The sequence below is a fragment of the Theobroma cacao genome, chromosome 9 (genome assembly GCF_000208745.1).
Source record: "Theobroma cacao cultivar B97-61/B2 chromosome 9, Criollo_cocoa_genome_V2, whole genome shotgun sequence".
NCBI lineage: Eukaryota > Viridiplantae > Streptophyta > Magnoliopsida > Malvales > Malvaceae > Theobroma > Theobroma cacao.
The window spans coordinates 30,990,697-31,015,877 of NC_030858.1; the positions used below are offsets into that span (position 1 = coordinate 30,990,697).

At 36.4% G+C, this 25,181-nt stretch overlaps 3 protein-coding genes across 5 annotated transcripts; 2 read left to right on the forward strand and 1 right to left on the reverse strand.

Moving 5' to 3' along the window:
* LOC18589981 (protein SMG7) lies at positions 7,568 to 14,216 on the forward strand. 3 transcript variants are annotated; one of them, XM_007015215.2, is made up of 8 exons: positions 7,568 to 7,763; positions 8,981 to 9,056; positions 9,135 to 9,740; positions 9,907 to 10,029; positions 10,830 to 11,062; positions 11,145 to 13,102; positions 13,215 to 13,353; positions 13,558 to 14,216. In XM_007015215.2, exons 2-6 carry the CDS (start codon positions 8,985 to 8,987, stop codon positions 13,078 to 13,080), a joined length of 2,970 nt encoding a protein of 989 aa, XP_007015277.2. In that variant the 5' UTR covers positions 7,568 to 7,763; positions 8,981 to 8,984; the 3' UTR covers positions 13,081 to 13,102; positions 13,215 to 13,353; positions 13,558 to 14,216. The 3 variants fall into 3 exon arrangements, with proteins under 3 accessions (XP_007015277.2, XP_007015278.2, XP_017982741.1); XM_007015216.2 differs by having other exon boundaries at positions 13,644 to 14,216; XM_018127252.1 differs by having other exon boundaries at positions 13,656 to 14,216.
* Positions 15,368 to 20,139, forward strand: LOC18589982 (non-specific phospholipase C2). The gene is made up of 4 exons (XM_018127253.1): positions 15,368 to 15,913; positions 16,261 to 16,868; positions 17,728 to 17,907; positions 19,637 to 20,139. The coding sequence occupies exons 1-4, from the start codon at positions 15,402 to 15,404 to the stop codon at positions 19,945 to 19,947; spliced, it is 1,611 nt and encodes a 536-aa protein (XP_017982742.1). The 5' UTR covers positions 15,368 to 15,401; the 3' UTR covers positions 19,948 to 20,139.
* On the reverse strand, positions 20,608 to 24,573 carry LOC18589983. Its single transcript, XM_018127254.1, has 9 exons — positions 24,414 to 24,573; positions 23,508 to 24,117; positions 22,779 to 22,846; positions 22,488 to 22,689; positions 22,202 to 22,299; positions 22,046 to 22,115; positions 21,882 to 21,953; positions 21,607 to 21,720; positions 20,608 to 20,959 (listed from the first exon to the last, which is right to left on the reverse strand). Exons 2-9 carry the CDS (start codon positions 23,889 to 23,891, stop codon positions 20,888 to 20,890), a joined length of 1,080 nt encoding a protein of 359 aa, XP_017982743.1. The 5' UTR covers positions 23,892 to 24,117; positions 24,414 to 24,573; the 3' UTR covers positions 20,608 to 20,887.

Sequence of the window (25,181 nt, forward strand, 5' to 3'; positions counted from 1 at the left end):
CCTCCTCCGATGCCTTGGTATGAATGCACCCTGCGGATCGAAATGTTTCATACAAGAAGGGAATTGTCTTTTTTCAAAATTCTTCCTCCTCACCTTCTTTATGAAACTCGATTTTTGACAAATCCATAAACTCTTGCAACTTACGGCGAAAGCCGTCACAATTTGAAATGGAATGTCCAACAACCCCCATATGGAATTTGCAAGAATGGGTGAGATTATGTCCTACTTCTTTTATGTCTATCGGTTTTGGAGTGATGGCTTTTATTTTGGACAACGCCTCAAACACTCTATCCATTGGTGTTTGAATCTCGTCGACATTCTTTTTCACCCTTCGAATCATCCCTTCATGTATGGCGTTCACTGTCGGACTTTCATGTTTAGGTAAAGGATTCCCATCAACACTTGAACTATCCTTTTTAGCAAAATTTAAAAGTCCTGCCTTAATGAGCGCTAGGACCTTATGCTTTAAAGCAGTACAATTCTCGGTGGAGTGCCCTTAAATTCCAAAATGGTAATCACAATGCGCATTCGGGTCATACCATTTCGGGAAAGGTGATCGAAGTGGTTCTAAAGGGGTTCGAGCAAGGAGTCAATTTTCTATGAGTTGTGGCAATAATGTAGTGTAAGGGACTGGAATAGGATCAAACTTTGGTTTTTTTAGGGTAATTTTAGGTCCTCTTTGACCATTACCAGAATTATTGGTTGAAGCTACCGGTCTTGGTGGTGGAGCATGTGGGAGAACATTGGTCTGAAACGTTGGTTGTGGGGCAGGTTGGTACATATATGGGTTTTGTGTGATATTGCCTATGTTTGGATAGAAGGGTTGGTATGGGGGGTATAGGTGATATGGGCTAAAGTTGTGGGTTTGTTGGCTGTCGTGAGCGACTGCTTGCACATCCTCTTCTTTTTTCTTGGGCGTACTCCATTTCTTTGAGCTGGCAACTTCATGCCCTTCAATTTTTCCACTTTTGATAGCTCATTCTATTATTTCTCCAGATAAGACCAAATCCGTAAAGTTTTTTGTGGCATTGCCGATCAAGCGCTCATAGAATGGAGCTCAAAATGTGTTTATGAACAACACAGTTATTTCCTTATCAGTGAGAGGTGGTTGAACTTGCACTGCTGTATCCCTCCACCTTTGGGCATATTCCTTGAAGCTCTCACTTTGCTTCTTTTCCATAGTCTGCAATGACAACCGATCAGGGGCTAATTCAGCCACATGTTTGTATTGGGCTATGAAGGCTCTTGCTAGATCTTTCCAAGTCTTAATACGATTTCGATCTAGCTGTACGTACCACCGAGCAGCAGACCCAGTCAAGCTGTCTTGGAAAAAATGGATCAGTAGCTTGTCATCATGAGACTGTGCAGCCATCTTCCGACAATACATGGTAATATGTGCCATGGGACACTTTGTTCCATCATATTTTTCAAATTTCGAAACTTTGAACTTGGCCGAGATCAGTACATCAGGCACTAAGCATAGTTAGGTTGCATCCATGGTACCGAACCTATCAACTCTTTCGATAGCACGAAGACGTTCTTCCAACAAATCGTACTTTTTCTGATCTTTTTCATTTTCTCCTGTTTGTGATAAGTCCTTTCTTAGTTTCTCTTGCTCTTTTGGATCGTCTAAATCTGGGATATGCATTGGTTCAGCAGGATTTATCCCAGAATACGGCTCAAATTGCCCATGAGTCAGTTGATGGCCCATCAGGGGTGGTGCATTGTAATAAACGGATGGTATCACTTGAGGGTAGACCCTTTGAGAGGTTTGGGCATGTGATGGAGTGAACTTTGGGGGATAAGGTGGATCATCCCTTTGGTTTTCAGTGTCTTGTGCTGGTGGGTTTTTTAACGGAGCTGACTCTTCTGCAACCCTTTTTCCTTTACTTAAGCTTGTCATCAATTCTATCATCTTTGCTAACTATTCTCTCATATCTTCTTGAGCTCTTTCTATTCTATCCATTCGCTCACTTTGTTCTTCTTCCATGATCCTTGCTTGTCGACGCGTATTATGAACACGTTGGTCACTTAACTTAGGTGGTCGACCTATTTTTGGAACCTTATTGTAATCATAAACGTGAATTAGATGCATGCATGAATGAAATGAAAAAATGAACCCTTTATCTTTATTTACAGGCGAAAATACTTATTGTCATGAAATGGGGATTTATGCATGTATAAATGAATGGTCATGTACTAAAAGTATCTGTCACATAACACCCATCAACAAAGTAATTCAGTGCATAAGCTATTGTTTCTTGTTGCAATTCAAGAGTCATCTTTTACATCTACTCCGTCAATGGTTGTCAGATGACATACTTTTCCTATATGCAAAAATTATGATGCAAATATGCATATGACAAAAAGTTTAAGTCAGTACCGTAAACAAGAATTCCAAAAGATGAGTAATTAATAACACGATACCTTTATTACGTCGCGGAGAAGAATTTAGAACAAAGGGATTATGAAAATTCCTTCATGTGTACTTAGTTAAAAGGTATATTCTTACAAGTGAAGCTCTACCTAAGCAAAGGTAACTCTCGATATTTTACATGCTGAGTTTGGGTTGAAAATGGAACTAAAGGTTCCCAAATCGCTCCTCACTGTAGTCTACACGAACTAGTAAGGCACCCCGGTCCTCACCCATTACAGGCTTTAAACGGACTAAGTTCGATTTGAGTGGGAGTCTTCACTAGCCCATGCGGAGGTTATCACCTCACGAGAGCGTAACTACTTAACTCCCTCCTAATTAAGGACAAAGCCCGGGTGGAAGGCTTATGCATGAATGCAAGATGTGTAGTGTGTGAGAAGGAATATACTGACCTTGGACCAATAATTTCACACTCCCCTTATCCTAAATTTTTCGCAATTATAAAAAACAATGAAGTAATAATAGCAAAATAACTGAATGCATTAAATAAAAATATGCAAAATTGATGCTAGGGAAAACAACAAATTATTTAAGGCTTAATATAACTTATGATTAATTAATGGCTTGACTCTCGATTTCCCCAGTGGAGTAGCCATCTGTCGTAGCGTGCGGGTCCGGGAACCCATCCGCTAGACGTCGGCGAAAATTAAAATGGTTTAGGAGTCGCCACCAATCTTTTTTATCTAGGTGTGATTGGTCACCTATTAACCCGATTCTAATCGACGAAGTCCTAAATTAATTTTAGGTCCGTCGAAAGAACGAGAACTGATCCATGTTTTTTAGAGATAGGTTCGGGAGTGCGGTTACCCACGAAGAAGGGTTAGCACCTCCGTGGCGCCCGTTCTACGAACGGTACCATTTAATCTTAAGTTATCCTATTATAACCTACTTTTGATTTAATCCCTACTTATTAACTAAATTTTTATTAAACTGACTGCCTGAATCTTTTATTTGGTTTTACGTATGCACGTGATGCAAGCGTAAAATGATGTCATGACTCGTTTATTTTAAATAATAGGGTCGGTAATCTTTTATTAGAAAAATTATTCGAAGACCATCCCAACGCTTTGGTGAAGTCTCGAAATTCTCCTCACCTAGAGATATACCCGAAAGAACTTGTCTCTACAAGCTCTTCGGGGAAATCCCATCATCGGAATTCTCGCACCATTTGCAAGATAAATGTGGCGTGCTATGACAGGATAAAATGCAGATGTCTACATGCACGTGTTTATTGAATTAGGTGGTTCATAATTCACCCAACTATGTATTTAATAATTTATCACCTTGTTTATATGTTTAGTATTATTTGTTATTAATTATTTATTATTTTTTAGAGTTTCCTATTTAAATCTATATTCTTTAATTAGCATAGTGAATTAATATTCCATCTTATGTATTATTTTCCTTTTTTAATCAAATAAACAATTAATTAAATTAATGATTAACTTATTTTTATTTAATGATGTTTATTTGCTAATTAACCAACTACACTAACCTAGATTTAAATGTAATATTATGTAGATTTATTTTTCTTAATATATATTATTATTTTAGCAACGATTATTTGACTTAACGGATATTGGAGTTTAGAGTTCGGATTTATCTCGACGCTTCGGTGAAAATCCGTCTCGAACTTCGTATTTAAAAAATCTCACTTAGAAGAGGCAACTCTTTACCTCTCTTAGGTGAAATTTTTCAAATAATCATTTCATTTTTCCTTTTTTATTCTTCTCATTTACTTATCATTATTACTATATTTATTAAAAAAAACTAAATCTATTATGAATTTTCTTTCTATTTATTTACTTATTTTATATATATATATATATATATATATATATTTCTAAACTATGCATTTTTACTATTATTATTTTTTTATTATTACTATCATTATTATTTTCTGATTTTCTAGCATTAAAAGAAGCATTCATAATATATATATACATATATATAAATAACTTTTCCTAATATGGTTTAAATCATAACAATAAAAAATGTAATTTATTTAACAAAATGGGCTAACCCAAAATTAATTGAAATAAGCCCAAACCAAAGAGAAATGGGTTATACCTTTCTGGGCTCGGATTAGCCCAGCTCAATAGCCCGCAAAAGCCCACATCTACTACACCCGGTCTGCTTCTTGAGGCCCACAAGGCAGAATTCAAAATGCACCGTTTGGTGCCTGCAGAGCCGCTCAAAACGGCACCGTTTAGGCCTGGACTTTTCAACTTCTGCCACTCCACTAAAACGACACCGTTTTGCTCTCCTACACTTGGGTATAAAAACATCTTTTTTGGCCTTTTTTACTCATTTTCAACCTTCATTTTCTCTCTCTAGCCGGCCACTCTCTCTGCCTTCTCTCTAGAAAACCTTTCCTCTCTTTCTCCTTCTTCTCTCCCTTACGTCGGCGGCTTGCCTCGCTCTATTTCTTCCTTCTCGCCGGTCGGCGCCTGCTTTTCTCTACTTTCTTTTCACCGGTCGGTGACTTCTCTTCCTTATCGCCGTAGATCGGGAGTCCTAGATCCCAAATCTCTTCCTCCTAAACGGCGCAATCCGCTTATTGATACCCAAATCGGGCCTCCTCCCTTTAACGTGCGGTGACCCAACCAGATTTCCCCAAGAAAATCACAAAATCCGAACCCAAAAATCTTAAACCACTGCCATTTCCCCTATTCTTTGTATTTTTTGGTTATGAGTTTTTATTTGCTGTTGATTGTGGTTAGGTAGTTGGCTGCTAGATTTAGGATTTTTTTGGGTTTGATCTATGATTTTGGTTTTTTTTGTGGTTTTGAAAGATCTGATTTTTTTGTTTGAATTTGGGTTTTTGGTTTATGAAAGATTGAGTTTTTTGTTGAAAATGTTTTTTTTTGTCCCCCCTCAAAATCTTATTCCCTCCGCCTTTTATTGGACAATCCAAAAGTGAAATCATGCTCTTCTGAGCATGATTTCACAATGCTCTGGTAGGTTGGAGGGGTTGGCAGCCGGAGGTGACCGTTCCTTCTCAAAACCCAACTGCCTTTCAAGGCTTCCCTACCTTATAATGATGGACTAGGGAAGGGGCTGAGCACGCGCTCAGTCCGTTCCTGTTTATTGATCATTTCATTTTCATTTTTTTAATTAATTTTATTTTGTATTTTATATTTTATTATCATTTTATTTTAGAGGTGTCTACAAACACCACTTATTAGACAATTTTATCTTGTATATTTAATTAAATTTTGATTTTACTCGTCAGAATGTTTGTCGAAACTATTTATTTTTCAACATTACCATTGTCAAAAATCAAGTTTAAACTTTAAAAAAATTAAAATAGTGAGTTGATGACCTACTAAGACTATTGGAGGTACCAAAAGACAAACCATGGATCAGATGTGGTTGCCCTATAGTGTCAAAATGGCACCTTTGCAATTGGATTTTTCCACTTAAAGTACCACAACGACGTTTCTCTTAGATAATTTGTAATATTGGAAGTCTTATTTAGATTTGATTGTTCAAGATTAAATATAACTTTTAAAATAAGAAAAGTGTTTTTGACAAACATAACTATTGAAAATTGTTTAGTAAACATATCTATTGAAACACAACAGATATATAAGTTGAAATACAATAGACACAACTTTTTAGTGTTTATAAAAGGAACGTACTTTCAAGATAGATTTCATCTTTCAAAAACATTTTATAATAGATTTATTGTGTCTGAGAGAGTCATCGTCTGTAAATCCCCATAATAGATAACAACTTTTTGAAGACAATGTGTTACAGCATGCCTCAAGCCTTCTTACTTATTCTTTTGTATTATTTTTCTAATAGCTAAATCTGATACCCTTGCGACTTGACTGTTGTGAATGTTGATGCTTGTATGTCTTTTCGATGATGGTTGGTTAGAGGGTTTTTCTAATTAGGTTGAAGGTTTGATTTAGCTTGTTTCTGTTTTTAAAAAATAAAATTGGTAAAAAAAAGAACAATATATATAATTAAAGTACAATTTATTTGGTTATTATTGTTATTATTTGCACATTTAGTTTTAAAAAATAAATAATATTCAAAATTAAGATAAAATATATTTTCTTAAATAATAATATATGATTTTAGTTATAATTACCGTTTACTTTATAACATTTATAAAAAAATTTAAAATAAAAAATAATTACAAAAATTAACAAGCAGAAGAATTGTTATGAGTAGAGGATAAAGCCTAGAAGTATGTTGGCGGTGTGCAAATGGTCAATTCAATGAAATTGGTTCCAGAAATCTTAAAATCGAAAAATTGAACTTTTTTTTAAAAAAAATTGAAATCGAATCGAAGTAATTATAGTAATCGAAAAAATTGAACACTGAACTACTTAGGTTAGTTTAATTTGGTTATTGAAAACCAAACTTCTGAAGATAAAGGGGAAAAAATGTGAGGATGTAGAATTTTTTTATTGGATCTCATATTGAGATTTTCTTTTATCTTGTTTTTTTAATTGAATAATAAAGATTTAAAAATAAAAAATTTTGTTTTGTTTTTTGAACTCAAAGCTCACTTATGTTGTTTAGGTAAATGCAAACCCATATTATCTGCTCTCAATATTATTGTTTCTTTTAATTAAAGTATTGTTAATAAAAACTATGGAGTTAATATTATATACTTTGATTTAGATTTTACATATGAAAAACATATATTTTAATTCTCTAAATAAGGAAAACCCCAAATTACTTTATTATTATATACGTATTACTCACTTCGATTAATTCAATTATTTCAAATGAGAAAATTCCTAACAAAGATTGAATCATTTAAACAGTTCTAATCAAACTTAATTAACCGAGATAATTGAACCGAGAATACCAAATTCATTTCAATTTAGTTTGAACTTGCACACCTCTAAAAGTATGGATACAACTATCCAGACTTGATTAACTTATTTCCGGTTGGACAATGGAGAGTGACTGTCACTCGACTTCTCAGCGCGTCAATGACGCCTCCTCAAGAAAATAAAATTTATTTTAGTATGGTAAAAATACGAAAAGGAAACAACAAGCGGTATGAAAGGAGACGACGTCGTTCTGGCAAATCGCCGACCTGAGTCCTAAGATATGGATCAACAAATAAAAAAACGGAAGAAAAAGAAAAGAAAAGAAAAGAAAACACATTGAAATATTGAAATTCTAACCTCATCTGCCAAAACCAAACCACCTCTCTCTCCTTATTTTTCTTAGTTTCTCTCTCTCGTCTCTCTCTCTCTCTCTATTTCAACGACCAAACCCTAACCAATAACTTTTTATTTTTCTCTCTAATTCGTTTCCCGATGCTTTAATTCGAGATGTCTCTTCAGATCTGATTCACGTAAGTTTCTTTTTTGTTTTCTTTTCCTCTCTTTTTCTTTTTTGACTTTATTTTATTTTTCGGATTTGATTTATTATTTCTGGAGACTTTGGAGGATTGATAGACGTAAGTACTATAATCATCTTCTTTTCTATCTGCGGATCGGATGTTTTCTTTTTCTGTTTTGTTTTTTGTTTATTGAATTTTTATCTGTAATTAATGGATTTTTATTATTCTTTTGAGGAAATAATTGAAAGAAAAGAAAAGGAAAGAAAGGAAAATTTAAAATTGCAAATTTAAGGCAATTTTTCCGAGAGGAAAAAGGAAAATATACGTTCAAAATTGATTTGGGATAATAATAGAGAGAGTTGATTTTCCGCTGTTAGCTCGGTGACCAAGCGGGGATTTTATTATTTGGAAGACTATTTTACGAGTTTTTTTTTATTTTTAATATTTTCTTTAAAGAATTTTTGGAAATATTATTGTCCTTTACTGATTATTTATGTGTAAAATGTTTGGGCCTGTTAGTTCTTTGCGAGGAAAAACAAGAATGTCTTGATTGGTTTTTTTAAATGTACGAGTTTGAGGCTAATATTAGCTTTAGGATGTAAAGGATGGATTGATTGCCAGTTGGAAGAAGCTTTGGTATTATCCTTTCCAGAGATTTTGCAATCATTTTCAAATATTATTTTTTAAGTAATCATGAGAGGGTAAGCCAAACATGGTTTGGGATGGATTTTAATTCTTAGATGTTTTGGGACTGAAGCTGCCGTTTGAGGGCTGATTACTATTAGATAGCTACATTCAAGTGTGAAAGTCTTTCTGGATTAGAGATTTTAAATTGTACTTTCTAGCTCATTGTTTTCAATTAGTTGATTTTGGCAATCTTGATCATAGGTTTTCAATTAGTTGAATGGTTTGATAAATATTTTTCCTTTGAGATGGGCACTGCGATTGTCTACATTTTATATATTGGGTGTTAGAAATTTGAACTATTATCATCTTGGAATCTAGTTATGTAAGCTTTCTTCTATTTTACTGGAGTCTGTTGCATTTTTATTACCATAGAAAGTGTTTATTATTTGGAGGATCAGATTCTTTCCCATCTACTGTTATTACAACTAACTTAGTTGAAATTGATTGAATTTGCTTTAGCCACTGATAAGTTGCCTACTTTGTTTGCTGATGATGTGTACACATTTTCTGCAAATTTAATGCATTTCGACGAAATATTTTAGATGGATGATGATAGCGCAGATGGATAAAATGTCTGCTCCTTCATCCAGGGAGCGCGCACAGCGCCTTTATGAGAAGGTATCTTTTTCTTCTTTAGAAAATGAGGTTCCTTTTGCGTTTCTGGCCATGGAAGTTAATTTTTGGTACGCTGTACAGAATATAGAGTTGGAAAATAATCGTAGGCGATCAGCTCAGGCACGTGTGCCTTCAGATCCCAATGCCTGGCAGCAGATGCGTGAGAACTATGAGGCCATAATTCTAGAGGACCACGCTTTTTCTGAGCAGCACAACATTGAATATGCTTTGTGGCAGTTACATTACAAGCGGATTGAGGAACTAAGAGCACATTATAGTGCTGCCCTAGCTTCTGCAGGATCAAACGCATCTCAGGGTGTGAAAGTTGCTCCAAGACCTGACCGTCTTACAAAAATAAGACTGCAGTTTAAGACTTTCCTTTCAGAGGCAACGGGATTTTATCATGAACTAATTTTGAAAATCAGAGCAAAGTATGGACTTCCACTTGGGTACTTCTCTGATGATTCAGAAAGCCGAATTGTTATGGACAAAGATGGGAAGAAATCGGCTGACATAAAAAAAGGCTTGGTGTCTTGTCACCGTTGTTTGATATACTTGGGAGACCTGGCTCGGTACAAAGGATTATATGGAGATGGAGACTCTAAATCACGTGAGTATGCAACAGCTTCGAGTTACTACTTGCAAGCTGCATCAATTTGGCCATCAAGTGGGAATCCACATCATCAGGTTTATCTTTGTTTTCCTTGTTCCTGTTAATAGAGTATCCTTTAACTTTTTATGCCCCGATAATCTTTTTGCACTTGCCTTGAATCTTTCCTATTTAACATATTCTGATTTTTTATTTGGGCAAAATTCTGATTTTTTTATTTGGGCAAATATCTGCTTATTTCAGTTAGCTATACTGGCGTCCTATTCAGGGGATGAGCTGGTGGCCGTTTATCGGTATTTTCGGAGTTTGGCAGTGGATAACCCCTTTTCAACTGCGAGGGATAACTTGATTGTGGCATTTGAGAAGGTTTAAGTTTTAATTTTAGTTTCTATTTTGGCATTTGGGTTTATTTATTTACTTATTTTATAGAGTCTTGTCTCTACCATGGGGTCTTTTGGATGTCTTATTGGTGATTGGTAATGCGTGCTTTTGTAGCTAACTAGAACATTAAGTTGCTTGCTTGGTTGAACATTTTAATTTGTGCATCATCTTTTATGCAATACTTATAAGATTTTTTGGAAAAATGTAGATAATTGCTAACCATTAACCTTGTCTTGGGTGTTTTCCTGCAAAGGTGCTGATAACAGATGGCTACTTCTTTCTGGTCTGATGGGAAGAAATTATCAATCCACCTTTTTTTGGTTTAGTGGTTAATGACAATGCTTATGAAGATTTGTGATGGAGTATTATAGAACAAAACATTGTCAAATGTTTTAACAGAAGAAATTGTGTTATTTTGTTGTCTTACATATGTACACACAATTATTCATAGATTTGCAGAAGCTACAATATAACATAAAGTCAAATGGTTATCATATTTTTTAATTATGGCGTTGTGGGAGATTTTTAATTCTGTCGAAGACATATTTATTTACATTTTGAGCAGGCAGTGAGCTTCTGATAGGGTAATCCAACTTTGAGAACTTACTACTTTTATCTTAAAATATTTGTTCTCAATCGCTGTTAAGGGTGTGATTAATAATTGTATATTTAATGTTACCGACTTTGAAACTCAGTTGGTGAGTGGGTTTATTATTTATATGCTAGTATTGGGATATATATACAACTATGGAAATTGTATTAAAATATATGTTTCTTTTCGGCAGAATCGTCATAATTGCTCACAGCTTCCTGGGGATGTTAAAACTCTCTTGGTCAAGGAGCCTGCTGTGCGGTTAACAGGAAAGGGTAGAGGGAAAGTGGAAGCAAAACTTGCATCTAAAGATGCCAACATGGAATTAAGCCCTGCTAAGGAGAAAGTGTCTGGTGTCCAGGAGACTTATAAGTCCTTTTGCATTAGATTTGTGCGTCTAAATGGCATTCTTTTTACACGCACAAGGTTTACTTTCTCACAAACTTATTCTCTTTTGTTATTGACTAAGTTTTTTGGGGTTGTGTTCTTATCAAGCTTTTTTGTGCAGCCTGGAGACTTTTGCAGATGTTCTTACTCTGGTTAGCCGTGATCTATGTGAACTTCTCTCTGCTGGACCAGAAGAGGGACTGAATTTTGGCACAGATGCTGCTGAGAATGCACTTTTTCTTGTTAGGCTGGTTTCTATTCTCATATTTACAGTTCACAATCTGAAGAGGGAGAGTGAAGGTCAAACATATGCTGAAATTGTACAGCGTGCTGCCCTACTTCAGAATGCGTTCACTGCCGTTTTTGAATTGATGGGACATGTAGTTAAGAGATGTTTACAACTCCAGGATGTTTCTTCAAGCCACACCTTACCTGCTATCCTGGTTTTTCTAGAATGGATGGCTTGCTGCCCAGATGTTGCGGCAGCTTGCAAGGATGTGGACGAGAAACAGTCAATTACTAGATCGCATTTCTGGAAACATTGCATATCTTTTCTGAATAAGATCTTGTCAGTTAGGCCAATGTGCATTGATGATGATGAAGATGAGACCTGCTTTTTCAATATGAGCAGGTATGAAGAAGGGGAAACTGAAAACCGTCTTGCATTGTGGGAGGACTTTGAGTTGCGAGGTTTCTTGCCTCTTCTTCCAGCACACACCATTTTGGACTTCTCAAGGAAACGGTCTTTTGTAAGTGATGGTGATAAGGAAAAGAAAGCCCGTGTCAAGAGAATTTTAGCAGCTGGGAAGGCTCTAGCTAATGTCATTATGGTTGATCAGGAAACTGTTTGTTTTGATTCGAAAGCCAAGAAATTTCTTATTGGAGTTGAGCCTTCAGAAGATGTCACATTCACCTCTTCTACCTCACTGGCAACGAACAGTGTGGGGCATGAAACCCCATCTGAGAAGACTATTAGTATTGGTATTGTGCAGCCAATTCCACAACCAAGAATGGTTGGGGAAGAGGAGGATGAGGATGAAGTGATTGTTTTCAAGCCGCCTGTTGTGAGTGAGAAGAGAACTGAGGTGATTGGTCTAAACTGGTCCCCCTCTGAGACTTTGAAGCTTAATCAAAGTAATTCTGCTGGAGATCTCAAATTTTATAGCAGTACCATGTCTGTTCCTCTTGATAGTCATCTCCAGCGTAATACATTTGATGCTAGTCCTCTACTGCCTGTATCTGTTGGTAGCATATTCCCTCAGCATCTGCAGCCTGTTCAGATGCATGCATCTAGGTGGTCAGTGGAAGAAGCTACTTCTCTGGCTAATAGCTTGAAAGGTTCGACACTTTTGGAGAATGGGCATTTAACAAAACCTGAGATGCAAGATAATGTAGGCCTTTCTCATCCCGCTGCACGATCAGTTGCTATCCAACAACCCATCAGTGCTAGTTCTGGTGGTATGTACTATAGTCAGACAAAAGTGCCAGAAACCGTTATGCCATCCAGAATTGATGCTATTGTGTCATCTGGAGTTACTGGTGATTCTTTGGCTGCTAAAACTACCTCAGCTTCACAAGTTGGGATGCGGAAGAATCCAGTTAGCCGCCCAGTTAGGCATCTTGGTCCCCCACCAGGTTTTAGCCCTGTTCCTCCAAAACCACTGAATGAATCTGTTTCTGCTACAGAAACAGAGAACCCACTCATGGATGATTATAGTTGGTTGGATGGATATCAGTTGACATCATCATTGAAAGGCTCTGGGCTTGATAGTTCCATCAATTATGCATCTCATGCAGATCCCCAGTATGTAAATAACAGCAGCAATGGCTTGACTGGAACGGTAAGCTTTCCCTTCCCTGGTAAGCAGGTTCCGACAGTGCAGTTTCAAATGGAAAAGCAGAAAGGCTGGCAGAATTTCCATACTCTTGAGCATCTGAAAATTCAGCATGAACAGAAGTTGCAGCAACAGCAACTCATGAATGGAAACCAGCAGTTTACCTCACTGCCTGAGCAGTATCAAGGACAATCAGTCTGGACAGGTCGTTATTTTGTGTGAGATCCATATGCAAGTGTAGCTGGTAACTTCACTTTTTTACTCATTTTGTACATCTTAATTTTGTAGTTGATCATAATTGTTACTAAAGTTCTATCACATAACTTGTTCCATCTGCATTTGTTTTTGTTCTTGAGGTTCTTGAGAATGATTTCCATGAATGTACTGCATCCATCTGCTGCCAAATTCAACTCCAACTTTGCAGCATTGTCAGTGTTGAGTTTCTGTTGGAGCATGGATGGCCTTGGCTTGTAGCGGGCACTTGCTGCTGAACAAGTGAGTATGCACTCAATTATTTTTTCTTAGATCATTTCCCACTTACTCCCTCTCCCTCTCCCTCCCTCTGTGTGTGTTTGTGTGTGTGTGTTTTTGTTTGTTCATATGCACTTAGTGAATGTATCCTAGGTCATTTTTTAAGAAGTAACACTAATTTTTAGATCATTTTTGTGCATTGATGCCTGTTCTTACATGTGCCTGCAGAATGTGGGGGTCCTGGGTTGCAGGTGTTTTGGAGATGTTTTGTCATGCATGCATGTTTTCCTGTTTATCACAAGTGGCTCTTACAGTTGCTTTTGCAGATTTCGCCAGATCTGTGGAGGAAGATTGAGGAAACCATCTTTAAGATGCGAAACATGTAAGGAGTAAATGCCTTAACTGGTTACTTGGAATGGAGATAGAACGTGTTAATAAGATCATCTGTTGGTTTTGGGGCTATATCTTGAGGAGTTGGTCAAATAAACTTGGTTTAATATCCTATTAACTTTCCTATGGTCTGCCTGAATTGCTGTTAACAATCAGCAGCTGGCAGTGGATAAAATATGATGTGCTTGACCAGTTCTGTGCAGATAAGCTTCAGAGCTCAAGTCGAGAGGTCTACTAGGTATGATCTGCATATCAGTCGTTGGACAGTGGGGATTGGGGATTTTATGGTGGTAGCAGAATGTGTGGGTGAGTATGAGTGATGTGTACGTTTGATATCTGGGTCAAAAGACTTGTTTATGTTATTATTATGCTTTACTGGCTAAGATGATGAGTGATGTGGAACCCAAAAACTAGCGTCTTTTCTTGAAGTTGGGCTTTTCACTCAAAACTTCTTCTTCTGTAATGAAATAAATCTATGGAGAACATTGCCCTGGTCATCGCTGCACAGTTTCTTTATTTTGTTTGTGGCTTGGTTGAATCGAAATAGATGATGAGTTGCATGCGTAATCAAGTGCATGAAGATCTGAATATTTGTACCATCCAAAGAAATCATTCTAGGTGCGTGCCTAGATGTTCCGTGGGAATGTGAGGAAATATTTTGGTACATAGTCGTATTGCAAGTGGGTATCAAGTTATTTTAGTAGTTGTTCATTTGGCTTTCATTAATGTGAACTTGACGGTGAGAAAAGAAATGGGAAAGAAACTCAAGATTAATCAATCTAATATATTTAAAACTGGATTTAACACTAAATGTCCGCCACCAATGGTTGGTTACTGCTAAACTATGTTTAGGCATTCAATCAGAGTCAATTACATTTGATTAATAGAAAATACATGAGTGCTGAAGGAAACAAACAAAGAAAGGGGTAGCTTCTTATAAAATACAGTACAAAATGGGTTGTCTTCATCCTATTTTGTCAAGTGGAATAAAGTTGGAAAACGGAACGACTGTCGTGTTGCATCAATTTCTTATTTTTCAATATTGTATTTGTATATATGCTAGTGAAGTGTCACTTAACTAAACTATAATATAGAATGGAATTAACATTGACCTCCTTTTCCGAAAGAGCACCTTCGGCCTTCGCAAACATGGGATTGCCTCATGTTTCTCCGGTGTAAGATTTTGCTTCCAGTGGATCCCAATCTAATTCTATTATCATTCACTAACACAAAACTTAAAAAAGAAACAAAAGGTTAAGTTAATTACTAGTGCGGGGAAAAATTAACAAGAAATAATAATTACATGTGGATGAAGATTATGCTATAAAAGAAATGGATGAAGTTTACAAGTAAAGCCAAGTTAATCATCCATTAGATTTATGGTATATATGGGTGGACAGTGTTGTTTAGAAACCAAAGCCAGCACAACTGTTACACTATTCTCCTTAAAGGGGTGCAATATATTTACATTAGAAATTCAATATTCCAATCCCACCAAGATCTATCCTTACCTGTAACGCGGAATATCTGTCACGAGACAACTGAAATAACAAAATGACAAACAGAACCCAGTTGCACAAGCAAATCTGACCCTTAAATGTAGCCACATATAAAGAGTTCACGGGCCTCAGAATTTGTCAAATCACACTTGAAATTTGAGACCCCCCCCCTCTCTCTTTCTCATGCAAGCAAAAAAACCTGTTGTAATAATGTTCACCAGAAAAAATCCTTTACCACCTGCCAACACAGCCATCTTCTTCTTCTTGCTTATAGTCTTCCACGGCCCTAGCCATGCTGCTAGTCCAATCAAAACCATCGTCGTCCTAGTGATGGAGAACCGGTCGTTTGATCACATGCTAGGATGGATGAAGAAAATCAACCCGGAAATCAACGGTGTCGACGGAACTGAATGGAACCCTTTGTCCACTACTGATCCAAACTCCAAAAAGTTGTTCTTCCAGAACCAAGCTCAGTTCGTGGACCCTGATCCTGGTCACTCATTTCAAGCCACAAGGGAGCAGATTTTCGGGTCCAATGATACCTCCGCTAACCCTCCGCCGATGAATGGCTTCGCTCAACAAGCGTACTCCATGGACCAATCTACCAATATGTCTCAGAGTGTTATGAATGGTTTTGAGCCCGAAATGGTTGCTGTGTACAAGGCTCTTGTATCAGAATTCGCTGTCTTTGACAGGTAATAATTATGCAGAAATGCTAACATTTTTCCTTTTTGGAAATTATTTTCTCTAATGCCAAGGCCCAAGGGTACATAATTAGTGAGCAATTAATCATATAATCATATTTATATGGTATCATCCTGTTAGAATTTAGTGTGTACAACTAATGAGAATGAATGATAAATGGATGGAAAATAACAGTATTTTTCTATAGTTCACACATTTATTTTCTTTTTTTTTTTAATTTTTCTTGCACACGTAAGAAAAAATTTCAACATTTTTTAAAAAATATATAAAAGTAAAATATCAACCCTTATGTCGAACTTAATTATTTGTTCTAAACAACGTGTGCTGTTTTCAATAGGTGGTTCGCCTCCGTGCCATCATCCACGCAACCAAATCGTCTCTACGTCCACTCGGCGACATCCGCCGGAGCAACGAGCAACATTCCGTCACTCCTCGTAAAGGGCTATCCACAAAGAACAATCTTCGAGAACCTGGATGACGCCGGAATATCATGGGGAATATACTACCAGAACATACCAGCCACATTGTTTTACAAAAACCTTAGGAAGCTCAAATACTTGCTTAGGTTTCGTCCTTACGGTCTGACCTTCAAAAAACATGCAAGAGACGGTAAGTTGCCGGGCTACGTTGTGGTGGAGCAGCGGTACATGGACACTAAGCTGGACCCAGCCAACGACGATCATCCGTCCCACGATGTGTATCAAGGGCAGATGTTTGTGAAGGAGGTGTACGAGACATTGAGGGGTAGCCCGCAGTGGAATGAAACTTTGTTGATCATCACATATGATGAGCATGGAGGGTTCTTTGATCATGTGGCTACGCCTGTTAGTGGGGTCCCTAGCCCTGACGGGATTGTGGGGCCTGACCCTTTCTTCTTCAAGTTTGATAGATTGGGGGTTAGGGTTCCTACTATCATGGTCTCTCCTTGGATTGATAAGGGCACTGGTGGGTTGAACTCAATCACTCTTTACTATTTAGTTGCTTTTCAATTTCCTTATTTGCTATTTGTGGGAAAAAAAAATATAAAAATTACAAACCCAGGTAACAAAAAAAGCGAAAAGGAGGGTAGGTTGGTTGGACATTTGATTCATTAAGGGTATATGCCCTATACTATCTAGTATATTTACATTGACATCCTTCAACTACAAAAAGGAGTCCTTCCTTTTGCATAGGGATAGAACAGCTGCTAGCTAGTTCACACTGACTTTAATGAAGGGATATAAAGCAGAGTGGGGAAGTGAAGGAGAACCCCCGGGCCACACTCATTTGTCTCTTTCCGTCATTGTCAAAATAGTCGGTGAAATCTTTTGTTAAAATGGTGAAGCAAGCTAAGCAAACCTAAAAGTAGAATGAAATGGAGCTCCTTTTGTACCTTTTCTTCAAGTAAGCCAACGACATTTGTGTGCTGAATGTGGTTGGTGAAGATGATGTTGAGGCCTTAAAGTTATCTCGAGGGTTGCATGGCTGAAATTGAAATGGATTAGTTGTTTGGAGTTTGGAGAAAACTTTTGGAGCTAAGCCACGAGTGAAAGGGAAATGGAAAGGCCTCAAAAAGTTATAACAAATTGGTTTGTATTCTAGGTATTGGATTCATGGTGTGAACACTTCCGTAGACCTTTTGCTTATTGATTAGCTATTTTTCTACTTAGGTGAATGTTTGAAGGAATCCTCGTGAGCCACAAACCTCCACCAGTTACTGTAGTAAATCTTTGTTCATTAACTTCAAATCACCCATTATGGGTCTCTTTTAATGTTCTAAACAATTCAAGGAAGGCCCACTTGTTTAGATTGATATGTGATGCAGTTGTTCATGGGCCAAGCGGAAGACCATTTCCAACTTCAGAATTTGAGCACTCATCAATTCCAGCAACAGTGAAGAAGGTCTTCAACCTGTCCTCTCCATTCCTGACCAAGAGGGACGAATGGGCTGGCACTTTTGAATCGATTGTCCAAACTCGGACAGAGCCCAGAACTGATTGTCCAGGTCAGCCGCCTCAACCCTCTACTAATACTTGCTCTTAGTCAATGCAGCCGAACACTGAAAACTCATATTAGGCCTACAGTAACGGGGAATTGTTCTAGTGAGGTTCTCCATATGTTACTGCTAGAGCACTAAAAGAAAGATATTTAACAACAAAATTTTATGTTACGCTCCAAGGTGACGAAAAAAAAGTTTTTTGCAACACGATTATTACGGTCTATATAAATATTTAAATCAATTATTATTAATAATTTGAGTTTAAGTTTTTTAATATCGTGATTTATGTTTAAAAGTTGTTGAACTAGTAATGTTTGGATTTAGATCATTACAATTGATATCAGAGTATGTGCTAGTTCAGTGAGCTTCCTCATTGTGCTAGTAAGGTCTTGGACTTGTAGAGTTGACTTTGATTGTGAGATTGATGTTAATGTGATTATTAAAACTTATATTCGAATTTAAATCATTACTATTAATTTTAATTTAAACTTTTGAGAGATACGTTATTTAGGTTTGAAAAATTATTAGACCAGTGGTGTTTGGGTTGGATTATTAGAAATTGGCATTAAAGCATTTGTCCATAGTTGGTGAGATTATGATACTTTATCCCAAATTGAATGTGAATGTGATTGTTAAAATTTATATAAAGATTGAAGTCAATCATTATTACCAATATGAACTTAAGATTTTAAAAATTGTGTGATTTAGAATTAAAAAGTTATTAGTTCAATAGTGTTTGGACAGGTAACATCTGGTTTATATGCTGCAAAATGTGATGAGCCAGCCATTAGACAATTTAACTTGTTACTGGACAAGGGGATTAAAACAGGTAGGAAGGAAAGAAAAAAAGAGTTTAGACACCTATTCTTTACGTAATAAATTTTCTAGGAATAACACAAAAAGGTTACAAGTGAAAAGGAGATAGAAACAATTAACACACCTTAACCTTAACTGATGTGGTGATGAATAGAATAGAAAGATTACAAATTAGAAGAATTCTAAGACAAAGAAGCTTAAAGCACCTTACTTTTTAACTTATGGTAAGTAATAGTCTTAAAAAACTTACAAGAAGACAAAGAAACTTAACATAACTTACCTTTAACTTTTAAGCAATAAACCGTTTGATTTTGGTCCTAACTACCATGAACCCATGAATATAACTTTGTTTATACTAGCATTCACGTGCTGAAAGGTAAAAGTGTACTAAACTAGTTTGTCTTCATCTAACTTGTAACATTTTTATAACACTATAAACAAGGTAGAGACTATAGTGTGCCAAATTTGTGATGCACAACAGCTTTATTATTTTTAAGATTTGCCAGTTCTAGTCTTGGTTGTTCATGGGTTTAGTGCTGAGACAGAAATAAGAAAAGGAATGGGAAGGGAGAGAGAGAGAGAGAGTTGGGAATAGGATTAGAGAAGGGGGAAGAAGAAAGTAGCACTGGGAAAAGCTGCCCAAAGCAGAAGCTGAAAAGAGGGATAAGGGAAAGAAAAATGGAGGATAGATAAAGAGTGGAAAAGAAGAGAGAGAAGGGGGAAGGGAACTGGCTGGCTAGAGCCTGAACAACCAAGATAAGAGCTCAAAAGTCCAACAATCATAAAATCTATGGTGCACTTGTCGTGCACCTCCAGTTTCATACACTACAGTCGTCACCCAATAAACAGTCAGTTAAACCCAATATACGGATTTGTGTGCTCTCACATTTGAAAGTGTTAAAAATTACTATGTGAACAGAACAACTCCCAACTCCGGCGAGGATCAGGCAAGGTGAGGCAAATGAAGAGGCCAAGCTTAGCGAGTTCCAGCAAGAGCTGCTGCAGCTGGCGGCGGTGCTCAAGGGAGATCATATCCTCACAAGTTACCCAGACGAGATAGGAAAGGAAATGAGCGTCGAGCAAGGGAAAGAGTACATGGAAGATGCTGTTAAACGATTCTTTGACGCTGGACGTTCTGCTAAGAAAATGGGTGTTGATGGAGAACAAATTGTTCAAATGAAGCCATCCCTAACTACAAGATCATCTCAACCTTCATCTCCACACCCATAAGGAGAAGTCTATACATACTTAGGAGATAAAGCAAAACAAATGTGAAGAAATATAGCAATGGTTCTTTTATATATATACAAAAATTGGAGAAAGCTAGAGATAACACAAACTCCTTTGTATTATACAGAGGCGTTTGTCTAATTTGCATGAGCTTGATTTTGTTTAAGTTAAATATGCAAAGGCTTTTTCAAACATTATAAGCATCATCTTAGACCTGGCAATTTACTATGCATAAGAAAGGCATCCATAAGGACACAACCTAATCAAACCTATGTGTAAATCAGACATACGCCATGAACATTCTATAAACACCGAAACATCTTTCATTGGAATGGAACTGCAACCTAGACTCATCCGAACACTGAACAGACATGGCTATTATCCATATATTTCTCTGTGTAATCCTATATGCATGAAACTTTACCAATGTGGGACTAGGTAAAAGAAAATGACCATTTTCAACCCCTCTTCTCTACCAATTAGGTACCTACAGAAGCACTGTCATGCTTGTTCCTCGCGTAGGTCTAGGTGCTTTGAAAGAAAGAAAGAATCGCTATGCTTGCTAGCATAGTGAAAGCTTAGTATTTATGCCCCCAATGCCTCATTGATCAGGCAAAAAGATTGTCATCACCCACTGATTTGTATTGCCAACATAACTAATTAAAATTTCAAAAGGTATATTTGATTTACAGTCAGCAAAACTTCACAAGAAAAATTTAATAAATAGACATCATGCTTAAGAGGTACACAAAAAATATTAGTAGGCATTCATGGTTATAATAAGAAGTGTAAAAAATGATATATCCCTCATTTAACTTGTAAACATATCCTTCTCTATATATACTGCTGTCTCACTACCTGTATTTAGTGTTGATAACTCTCTTTTGAAGGAGCTTGATATCAGTAAGAGAACGGATGCACAGACTAATTAGATTAGATCTCAGCCACGATTTAAAGTGTCCCAATTGGGAATATTGGCAGTACCCTCATTCACCATCTTTACAAGCCTCACCTACAGAAATTGCAATGATTAGATTCAAGACTGGAGAGAGAAAGATAAAAATTACATAAATTAAAACCCAAAAGTTTATGTCAAGAAAACTATTTAATTTGGTGAGCTTATTTAAATAGGCTTCAGGGACTGGGAAAACTGTCCTAATGAAGTAAAGCCAATGGCAGAACATTAGGGTGATCGGCTGATTCTGCTATTGCTTCTATAGGCAATGGCAGAATATTAGTACCAAACCACCACTCACTAGTACTTCCGGCATCTATCATCACCAACTTAATGTCATCAATTGGCCATCACATTGAGTTGATAACTAAAGTTAATATGAGGAAAATTATGCTGAAATAAGAATTATAAATATCCCACATAATGTTCAGTCTAGACCATGAAGATTGAAAAATCTGCAACATAGATTGAACTGAGTATAACAATACAAAATCAATTAATTGGCCAGTACTCAGTGAGACACTGATTACAGCCATTACCAGGTCCTGTTGTTGTGCACAGTAAATAATGAAAAATTCACTTAGGCTTAGTTTGAATTCTTTTTACTCAATGATCAATCCATCAGCTTCTATATTTACCAGGTGGCCTGTGTTTATGTTTTCCCTAATGGACCCCAAAGAAATGAAACTTATTGATGAACTTACCACACTTTCAGGTACACCTGGAGGGGGCAGAGAGAGGTTTCTTGGTGGAGGCCCACTAAGATATGATCTCTTGTCAAAACGCCATTCTCCAATCTTTCCATATGTTAATTCTCCCTGTAATGCCAAATCAAAGTGAACTTGTGGTACAAAATATGTCTAGAAAGGTAAAATTTCATCTCGAAGCGGTAAACAAATCACTGATTACACATTATACTTCAAAAACAATAAATTAGAGAGACAGAGGGACAGAGAGAGAGATCCTTGTATGATTGTACCTTTAAATTGTAGTCACATCCATAAGTATAATGGATTATAAACTTCTTCCCTACTTCCAAATCCCATGGTGGCTGATAACAAACAGAGATGGAAGTTAAATTTCAACTGGTGGCTAAAGGTCATTGAGGGAGAAAAATAAGGCTCATTATGTTTCAATTAAAACCTGGAGCATGAAGTCTTTACGAAGTATGTGCCGCACACCATGCAGTGCTGATGCCACAGCATATGCATACCTAAGTCCAATTGAATGGTCAACCATGTCAAAAGGCCATTCAGCGAAAAGAATATTATTAAGACAATTAAAAAAAATACTTCTCACATTTCTAGCACCCATCCAAATGCCTTATCAGTTGCAGGGTCATCTTTCATTCTTAAAGAAACATTCATCCATGTAGGTGAGATTTCCTCCAGTGCAGACTAAGGCATATAAAACATACAAACATATTAAACTATTTGGTTGCAACCAATGACAATGAGGCTCACAAGGAATTATACTTTAAATTTTTATAAATAACAAGTAATGTTATCATGTCAAAAGTAATTGAATAGTAATTTATGCTCAGATCAAATGTGCCACACAAGCTACCATGACCATAAAGTTCTACCTTTCTAATAATCACAGGAGAATTTCCAATTGGATCAATATCTGTCACAGGACCCTTCTCCTTGGGATAATACTTCCTAATAATATGCTCATGTTTAGCTGGCTTAATGTAGAAAAAAGGGAACCCTGCTGGATGGTCTCCATGAGCTAAGTTAGGCAAAGGATTTACAAATACATGATCAGGTTCTGCCATTAGAATATATCTGCATCAGTCATAAAATGCAGTAACTTTCAGATCATGTAAAGGAAGAGTGGAAAACACAAATGGTCTTATCAGTTAAAAAAAACTCACTCTTCATCAATTGTTGCTTTTTCCAACCATTGCACAAAAGCCCATGGTCTATTTAAGACAACATAACCCTGAACACAACATCAAGACAGAATTAAGAATAATTTTATTGAAACAAGAAGGTGCTTTACTTCAGCTTGTGTCTTTCAAGTTTCAACTGGTGCTGATGGAGGATTCACTCTAACAATAAAATTCAAGCGAAAATCTTTATAAACATCTTAAACTCACACCAACACATTTTGGATGAGCTTGATTATATCTGTAGAGTTTACAAAAATATATTTAACATCTATCATTTTAGTTGTTTGTTCCTGCCCATCCAATACTTTGAAAATGATGCTAAGCTAGTTGACTTAAGTGAACCTTTGGTAAAATATGCAAAGATTAAATCCATTTAAAGAAAAGTCAATAATCAAGAGATTACCAAAAAAAAAAATGAGACAATAATATTTGCAGCTTTCCTCCATGCTTCTAGCTCAGGTATCATACTTGATGGAGTAAGTGAAGCTGTCGTGCATCTTTTAATTGATATTTTAGCACACCAAAACACATCTGTTACCTTGCCTGAATTTATTATCCATTTTACAGAACACAACATATAAACAAAATTTCACTTTGATATAAAATAATGCAGACCGCTCATTCAATTATAAATGTTCAAAATTTACAACCAGAAACAGAATTAAAAGGAAATTTATGAAGAACTGAAACATTAAGCAGCAGAAGACTCACCCGATCTAAACCCTCCGGAAGAGGATCAACAATAACAGTTGGAATCTCCTCCATCAAACTATCAGGCTTCCCTGAATGCAAAATTCGAGTAAACTTTCCCATATCTGATCTGGGCATATCTTTTACCTTCTTGTACCAATAATACATAATGCGACACTGCCATTGGCTATAGGGAGCATCAGTTGCTGTGAGAGCAACATGGTACTTTGAGTTAGAATCCCCACCTTCTTTTAAGTTCTCATGCATTCCAATAATAGGATCGGATGAATCCCAATTTTCTGAACTTGAGGTCTTGTAGTGTATTATCATAATCAACAAATTATATGTTGCAAAGAGAAATCCTAGGACTAAAAGTGCCAAGAAGAGTGGCGAAATGCGCTTCATCTTTTACCATGCAATACGAAATCCTGCCTTCTCACAGCCACAACTCAAGTAATTTAAATGATGCTATCTATAGCAACATTTGGATGAAAAAAGAAATCACATCAATTCCATTAAATCGCACGAATTTGCAGCTATACAGTATAGAATCACAGCGAGTCAAGAATACCATTTATTGCAAAACCTCAGTCAATAGATCATAAATCCCTCAGATATCCAAAGGACGAATCTGCATCAGCGCATTGCACGCAACAAGGCAGTGAGTTATAAGTAAACGCTACATGAAAATGGCAATGTTCAAAGCAGAAGAATGAAAAATGATAATAATTCAAGCAAAAAACAAAAGGGTAAATCTGGGTATTAGTCAGAATTCACATTGGCAAAGAACAGATCTGATATTCTACTTAAAAAATAAATAAAAACTACCAACAAATGGAGCATAACCCTGAAGTCAAAAAATATAGGAAGCAACAAAAACCAAGAAGAAGAAAATGTAAAGAGCAAACGAGAGATGAATGCAGTTACCTGAAGAGAGTGGGGCGGAGTTGCGAGTGATTGGAGATTTTGGGTTATTATTCAACGCTCTGGTCGAAGTTTGACAAATTGGGAAGGATGAATGCTTCCAAGGTCTAAACTCTGCCTAATAAAGACTGAGATGCCGTGGTTATAACTTAATAAATATGGGGGCCTGCTAGGTGGAGAAGTGATGTGGGTGTTTGTCCAAGTGTAGATCTTTGCTTTGGCTTGTCAACTTTGTTTTGTTTCGAAGTTGTACTGTTTTTTCACATGTGGCGACAAGGCTTAGTTGGATTAGGCATGTCACTTCACTTCTTTGCTTTGTCTCATCCCATCTTAATCCGCCTTAAACTATTTTTTAATTTTCACTTTCATGATTTAGATGGAAATCTTATGCTTGGTTGGTCGCGGTTATGAATTAGACTTATTTTTATTTTTATAACAACTATACAATAAAAAACAAAACTTTTCATTATGTAAAAATTTCACAATTTAACAATTTTTCAAGATTATAATTATATCTTTTTTCCCATTTCTCTAACTATCTCAAATACCCAAAACTCAAGAGTCTCTCTCACATTTTCCTAGGATATCTTACAACTCTCCAAAATAATATATAGTGTATGATTGATCGACTTTTTTTTAATTTATTTATCTCTTATAAATAGAAATCTAGCTAAATAAGATTTTGAGAAACATTAAAAAAAATAATTTTTTAAAGAATAAAATCTAAAAAAAAACTTTAGAAAAAGCTCTAGAGTAATTTTTTCTTCTCTT